We start from the raw sequence: 7894 nt of genomic DNA, 5'->3' as shown, positions 1-7894 counted from the left end.
ACAGTAAACATCAACAGATATAACCCATATAAGGAAAAGCTCTTTGAGACCTTCAATAATTTTTAACAGTGTAAAAGGATCCTGTGATCAAAAACTTTGAGAATAGCTGTGATGTAGGTAATGGAGGAAGTGGAGAGAATGAGAAATAATATGGCTTAGACTAGGGAAGAGTAAGAAGAAGTTCCATTCTGGATGTGTTTTGAAGGCAGAGTCAACAAGATTTGTGGATGGATTGGTTGTGGGAAATGAGAAAAAGAAGTTTTTGGGGTTTTGTGTGGGTTTTTTTTTTTTTTTTTTTTGCTTGTTTTGCATAAGGAAACTGGTAGGATGAAATTGACATATAATCAGATCATAAGAGGAAAAGATTTTGGGGGGAATATAGGAGCTTATTTTGTAAATGTGAAGTTTTGAATGTCCATTAAAGCTCCAAGTGAAGTAGGTATGTTTCATTTCTCTCCATCAGTCTGTTAATACTACTTGTGGGTATTTGGCAGTTTCCTCATCTTAAATCTAAATTGTTAGGTTTCTGAATTGGCCTCTCATACTTACAGTTAAACCAGTGCAAAAAGTGCTTAGAGTCTTACCAAATAATCACCCTTCACTATCGCTGGGTAAACTAGTTAGCTCAGCAGGATTCAAGCCTGGCTGCACATTAGAATCACCTGGGGAGGGACGCCTGGGTGGCTCAGATGGTTAAGCGTCTGCCTTCGGCTCAGGTCACCATCCCAGGACCCTGGGATCGAGTCCCGCATTGGGCTCCCTGCTAGGCGGGAAGCCTGCTTCTCCCTCTGCCGCTGCCTCTATCTCTCTCTCTGACTCTCATGAATAAATAAAACAAACAAACAAACAAACAAAAAATTAAAAGAAAAAAAAGAATCACAGGGGGAGCATTTTAAACATTCCGATAGCATGGCCTCAAGAGATTTTGATTTAGTGCATCTGGAGTGAGGCCACAGGCAGCCTGTGTTTTAAAAGCTCCCCAGAGGGTGCCTGGGTGGCTCAGTTGGTTTAGCGACTGCCTTCAGCTCAGGTCATGATCCTGGAGTCCTGGGACTGAGTCCCGAATCAGACTCCCCGCTCAGCAGGGAGTCTGCTTCTCCCTCTGACCCTTCCCCCCGCGCCCCCCCCCCCGCCTCATGCTCTGTCTCATTCTTTCTCTCTCAAATAAATAAATAAAATCTTTAAAAAAATAAAAATCTCCCCAGATGATTTTTTTTTTTAAGATTTTATTTATTTATCTGAGACAGAGAGAATGAGAGAGACAGAGAGCACATGAGAAGGGGGGAGGGTCAGAGGGAGAAGCAGACTCCTTGCCGAGCAGGGAGCCCGATGCGGGACTCGATCCAGGGACTCCAGGATCATGACCTGAGCCGAAGGCAGTCGCTTAACCAACTGAGCCACCCAGGCGCCCTCCCCAGATGATTTTAATTAGCAGTTTAAGGCCACATCACTGGATTAGAGGTATGATTTTGCTATTTCTTCCTTGCACAATTTTAAAATTCCTTTTAAATTAAAACTCCCTTGAAACAACTCCCTACTAATTCACTATGCTAATGGAGAAAGGAAATCTTTTCTGAGCCTTGAGTGTGCGCATAGGACTTGCCCACTGCGGGACACAGAGCCAGAAGGCTGTAAGACAGCAAACAGTGAGTGCCCCTGAAGAAGGCAAGATGCTTCCCAGAAAACTGGTTAGAATGAGCAGAACAGCCTGATATGAATCTGTGATTGTGCTATCTACACTCAAGAAAGGACCTCCGGGGGCGCCTGGGTGGCTCAGTTGGTTAAGCGACTGCCTTCGGCTCAGGTCATGATCCTGGAGTCCCTGGATCGAGTCCCTGGATCGAGTCCCTGGATCGAGTCCCGCATCGGGCTCCCTGCTCGGCAGGGAGTCTGCTTCTCCCTCTGACCCTCCCCCCTCTCATGTGCTTGCTCTCTCTCATTCTCTCTCTCAAATAAATAAATAAAATCTTTAAAAAAAAAAAAAAAAAAGAAAGGACCTCCGGGTTTAGCAATCAACCCACAGAGCTCCACTACAACCAACTGGTTCTGGATCGACAAGCCAAGGACTTGTTTCAACTACCCATCACTTGTGAAGCTTTGTGACTTTTGCCTTGATAAGCCTCACCCTTGCCTTTGTTTGGAGAGAGATGGTCTTTGTGGGCCATTGCCCAGATGTGAGTAAATCCCCAAAGCTCTATCTCACTGACACCGAGTTATCCTTTTGTTTGTTTTATGAGTTATTCCTTTGAAGCCTCAGAATATTTGCTTACCTTTAATCACAATGAAGTGGGGAATGTCATGAAATGGCATGAAAATAACAAGCACTTTATTTGTTGAATTTGAGCCGTTTGCACAAGATAGGTCAGACAGATATAAACATGAATTCAGGGGCGTTTGGGTGGCTCAGTGGTTTAAGCATCTGCCTTCAGCTTGGGTCATGATCTCAAGGTCCTGGGATCGAGCCCCATGTCGAGCTCTGCAGGGAGTCTGCTTCTCTCCCTCTGCCCCTCCCCACGCCTGGTGCGCTCTCTCTCTCTCAAATAAATAAATAGAATCTTAAAAAAAAACATAAATTCACTAGTATATTTGATCTCTTAGTTACTAATTCAGGCAAGATAAACACATGGGTCATATGTATTCACTAAAATATCTTAACTCTTCTCTGGATTGTACTCACCGAAGGAAATCCAGACTTTTCTAGAGTAGTAGAATAAGAAAATAAAACATTTTCCAAGAAGCAAGTTGTGTTCGTTTTCTATGCTGTGGAGCAAATGACCACAAACTTAGTGGCTTAGAACAACATACCTTTATTATCTAATAGTTTTTGTGGGCCAGGAGTCTGGGCATGGCTTTACATCCTCAGCTCAAGGTCTCACACACCTGCAGTCAAGGTGTCGGCCAGGCTGCATTTCCATCTGGAGGCTCAATTACATCTGGAATAATCTGCTTCCAAGCTAAATCAGGTTGTTTGCAAAATGTGTTTCCTTACAGCTGTATGATTGAAGACCCTGGCTTTGTGTAGCCACCCATTGGAAGCCATCTGTAAATCCTACAAGCCACCCAAAGTTCCTTGCCACACGGGTTCCTTCAACATCACCTGTTGCTTCGTCAAGCCAGCTAGGATCATCTTTTGCTCCAGTCTACTAACAAACATTTTTATATAATGTAATGTAATCACAAGATTAACACCCACCACTTTTGCCATATTCTGTTGGTTAGAAGCAAGTCACAGGTCCTGCCTGCATTCACGGGGAGGCATCACACAAAGGCAAGAACACCAGGAGGCAGGAAATCATTGAGGGCAGGAGGCACTTTAGAGATTGTTTGCCACAGAAGAAAAAGGGCTCGCTCAATGTCAAACCAAACAGATGATGTAGTCCTGGCAAAACTGGAAAGAACACTGGCTGGAGCAGGGATCACGGGTCCTGGTCCTGGCCGTGTCATTAACTAGATCTTTTACGCAGCTAGCTTTCTGGACCTCAACTTCCTTACTTTAAAAATAAAGTGAGGGCGCCTGGGTGGCTCAGTTGGTTAAGCGACTGCCTTCGGCTCAGGTCATGATCCTGGAGTCCCTGGATCGAGTCCTGTATCAGGCTCCCTGATCGGCAGGGAGTCTGCTTCTCCCTCTGACCCTCCCCCCTCTCATGTGTGTGCTCTCTCTCTCTCATTCTGTCTGTCTCAAATAAATAAATAAAATCTTTAAAAAAAAAAAAGATTTAAAAATAAAATGAGGTGGGAAGACTCTAAGTCAGAAAGGTAGATTAAAATAGCACAGAAATACCAACATTCACCCTTAGCAAAAATTACAGATGATTACACTCAGAGCTTGTGAGTTCATGGATGTGCTCAGTCCTAAAAAGCAAGCTGCCATTAAAATGTTCACACCTGTGTCAACTTGACCATGGATGCCCAGATTTTTGGTTAGATGTTATTTCTGAGTACACCCAATGAGGTTAACATTTGAATGGGTAGACTGAGTAAAGCAGATTGCCCTCCCTAATGTGGGTGGGCCTCATCCTATTCCCTGTAGGCCTGGATAGAATAGAAGGCTGAGTAAAAAGGAATTCTCTCTCTCTGCTTGACTTTCTTCTTTGAGCTGAGACCTCTGTCTTCTCCTGCCTTTGGATTCAAGCTCAGACTGTACTTAAACCATCGGCCCTCCTGGTACTTAGGCCTACAGACTTGGATTGGGACCACACCACGATCAGCTGTCCTGGGTCTCCATCTTGCTGACTGCAAGTCTTGGGATTTCTCAGCCTCCATAATCATGTGAGCCAATTCCTTATAGGAAATCTTCTTATAGACTGATACGGTACTCTGTGACAAAGTAATCCGTTCCTGGGATTTTATCTTAAGACAATGTATAATTCCAAAGACTTTTATAAAACAAGCTATATGTACAAAGTTATTAACCATGGTGTTACTGATAATAATGACAAACTAAAAACAATGCACATGTTTCACTCCTGGAGAGTAACTGAACAAATTACAGTGCATCCAATTGAAAGAAAATTATGCAGCCATTAAACTAATAATCATGAGGACTATGTAGCAACACAGGAAAGTATTTACAAGTAGATGTGATTTTATTTTTTAAAAAAGCAGAACATTAAATTATATAAAAACTATAGTTATAACAAGAAAAAGTAAATAATGAAAAGAATCCATGTTTGGGTCATGGGATTGCACAATTTTTCATAACTTTCCTTTATCAATAAGATTTTTTAAAAACAATAATTAAGGGGCACCTGGGTGGCTCAGTCATTAAGCATCTTCCTTCAGCTCAGGTCATGATCCCAGGGTCCTGGGATCGAGCCCCGCATCGGGCTCCCTGCTCAGCTGGAAGCCTGCTTCTCCCTCTCCCACTCCCCCTGCTTGTGTTCCCTCTCTTGCTGTCTCTGTCAAATAAATAAAATCTTAAAAAAAACCCACAATAATTAAAATGTATGAAATGAAAACAATGAGGGGACTGAATTATCAGTGGTTCTTAACTGGGGTAGATTTGAGAATTTAAAATATTTATACCTGGGTCTTACCCTGTGAAACTTCTGAGATGGGGATGGGGTACCTACATATTTAAACACACACACACACACACACAAACACACAAACACACCCAAAGAGCTGATTCTGACGCACACTGGTAGGCAATTTCTCAGCCTAAAATTCCACAAACCTCTGGAGAATAAGGGAGCTATTCCAGGGACAAGCTCAGTCTTGGCTATGAGGCACCATGGGAGCCCGACACCAGGCTGCTCTTAGGGTGTGCTGGGCTTGCTGCAGCCACTGTCGTTAGTGTTTGTGGCTTGGGGGCAATCTGAGGCATCGCCCTCTGTGCAGGATTGCTCCACAAGGCGGAAGGCCTCCAGGAACTCATTGATGTCGATGTGGCCATCCTTGTTGAAGTCAATGCTCCGGGCAAGGTCACAGATGCAGTCATCTGTAATGTCAATGTTCATATGAGAGCTGAACAGCTTCCAGGTCTGCCTGAACTCGTCCAGTGAGATGAACCCTTAGCAGAGAGAGGAACTCATGTCAGTGAGTCAGTCTAAGTTTCAATGTTCACTTCCTCTGACATTCTTGCAGGGACACCTGTTCCTTACCGTTGAACAGACAAAGATACCCAAGGCCTTGTATCTAGTTTAAACTCCCAAGGGGGTGGCACAAAATCAGTGGATCACCAGTGGTTCTCAACTCGGAGCAGTTTTGCTTCCCTTCTTCTGGAGACATTTTTGATTGTCATGACCGGGGTGGTGGTGAGTGTTACTCGTATCTAGTACATAAATGCCAGGGATGCTGCTAAATATCCTACAATACACAGGATGGACCCCAAAACAAAGAAATATTCAGGCCAACATGTCAATAGTGACACTCCTGAGAAGCCACATGTTAAGTCATCCCAAACATATAATTTATTTTGCTTATTAAAAGCCTTTGGACCCATACACCTATGGTCAATTGATTTTTTTTTTTTACAAGGGTTCCAAGACCATTCAATGGGGAAAGAATTGTGTTTTCAACATATGGTAGTAGACAACTGCATATCCTCATGTAAAAGAATGAAGCTAAACCCCCTACCTTGCACTACCAACAAAAATTGACTCAAAATGAATCAAAGGCCTAATTGGAAGAGCTAAAAGTATAAAACTCTTAGAAAAAAAAACATAGATGTGAATCTCTGTGACCTTGGATTATGTCATGGTTTCTTAGATATGACACCAAAAACACAAACAACAAAAAAGATAAATTGGACTTTTTTTTTTAATTAAAAAACTTTGTGCATCAAAGGAAACTACCAAGAAAGTGAAAAGACAATCTATAAAGTTGGAGAACATATTTGCAAATCATATATCTGATCATGGTATAGTATCTAGAACATATAAAGAACTCTCATAACTCAACAACAAAAAGATGAATAACTCAATTAAAAGATGGGCAAAGGATCTGAATCGACATTTCTCCAGAGAATATATAAAAATTTCCAATAAGCACATGAAAAGATGCTCAGTATCATTGGTTATTAAGGAAAAGCAAATCAAAACCATGAGATACTGCACACCCAGCAGGAATGGCTATAAAACAGGGTGGGGGTTGCAAGTGTTGGTGATGATAGGAGAATAAGGAGAAACTGGAGCCCTCAAACCTTGTCAATAGGATTCTGAAATGGTATAGCCACTGTAGAAAACAGTTTGGCTGTTCCTCAAATAGCAAAACATAGTTTTATGATATGATTCAGCAATTGCACTCCTAGGAATACATCCAAGAGAATAAAAAAACATATGTTCACATAAAAAGTTGGACACAAATGTTCACAGCGTCATTATGCATAAAAGCCAAAAAGTGGAAACCATCTAAATGTCTATCAACTGATGAATGGATAAACAAAATGTGGTATATATATCCATACAATGGAATATTAGCCAGCTATAAAGAGGAATAAAGAACTAATACATGCTACAACATGGATGAACTGTGAATACATTACGCAAAGTAAAAGAAGCCAGACACCAAAGGCCATAATATTGTAGGATTCCATTTATACAAAATGTCCAGACTAGGCAAATCCTTAGAGACAGAAAGCAGACTAATGGGTGTCAGGGGCTGATGGAGAAGGGACAGGGATAGAGAGTGACTGCTAATGGCTCTGGGTTTCTTTTTAGGGTGATGAAATGTTCTATAATTGGATAGTAGTGATGCTTACACAACCTTGTGAATATACTAAGAACCAGTGAACTGAACGTTTTAAGTGAATAAATTATACGGTATGTGAATTATACCTAAAAATAGGTGGGAAGAGAGTAGTAACATTGAAAAAGGTCTTTGGACCATTGGGGGAACAGGATGAGAGCATCCAAGACATCCCTGTACATTTTTTGGTATGTCCTGTAAATCTGTAATTATTCCAAAATAAGGAGTTTAAAAAAGAATACTTCGGGAGTGAGATTGTAAAATTCTTTCTGCTCTAGGCACTCCTCATTACTTTATGGCTATTTTTGATACAACTATAAGGGACACCACATCTTCTAATCACAGTTTTTTCTATGAGAAGTTCTCATCCAGTTTGTCTGCATTCTCTGCCCTACCCCCCCCATATGGATTGCTCGTAGTGCCCAAATATTTTTCTAGTTTCTGCCATTTATTTATAAGCATAATCATTTACTTTGCTCCCGAAGTGCTCGAGTAGAGAGCTAAATGATCAGGAAGGAGACTGAAGGGTGGGAGGTAAAGTACGTATTTTGCGTCAGAAGTGATAGGCTAGTGAGTGTCTTCACCTGAATGATCACTGTCTATGATCCTAAAGATGGTCTCCAGGTTGGATCGGTTCCGATACAGTGTTTCCAGCAAACTTGACTGTATGTTCTGCAAAAGAAAATACATGTTCTTTCTATATCTT

General features: G+C 41.7%; 1 protein-coding gene across 2 annotated transcripts in view; it reads right to left on the bottom strand.

The window, feature by feature from the left end:
• Window positions 1–4952: 4952 nt before the first annotated feature.
• The window catches only part of PPEF2 (protein phosphatase with EF-hand domain 2), a 32814-nt gene continuing 29872 nt past the window's right edge, over window positions 4953–7894 (bottom strand). For both annotated transcript variants that reach the window (XM_035004776.1, XM_035004777.1), the window contains 2 exons: window positions 7773–7860; window positions 4953–5512 (listed from right to left, as the gene is read on the bottom strand). In XM_035004776.1, the coding sequence (XP_034860667.1) occupies window positions 5259–5512; window positions 7773–7860 (342 nt within the window). In that variant the 3' untranslated portion in view covers window positions 4953–5258. The remainder of the gene's footprint in view (window positions 5513–7772; window positions 7861–7894) is intronic.

This window comes from Mirounga leonina, unplaced genomic scaffold (genome assembly GCF_011800145.1).
Source record: "Mirounga leonina isolate KUSES-001 unplaced genomic scaffold, KU_Mleo_1.0 Mir_129, whole genome shotgun sequence".
Classification (NCBI taxonomy): Eukaryota; Metazoa; Chordata; class Mammalia; order Carnivora; family Phocidae; genus Mirounga; species Mirounga leonina.
The sequence above is the reverse complement of the archived record's forward strand: the minus strand, read 5'-3'. Positions and strand labels throughout refer to the sequence as shown.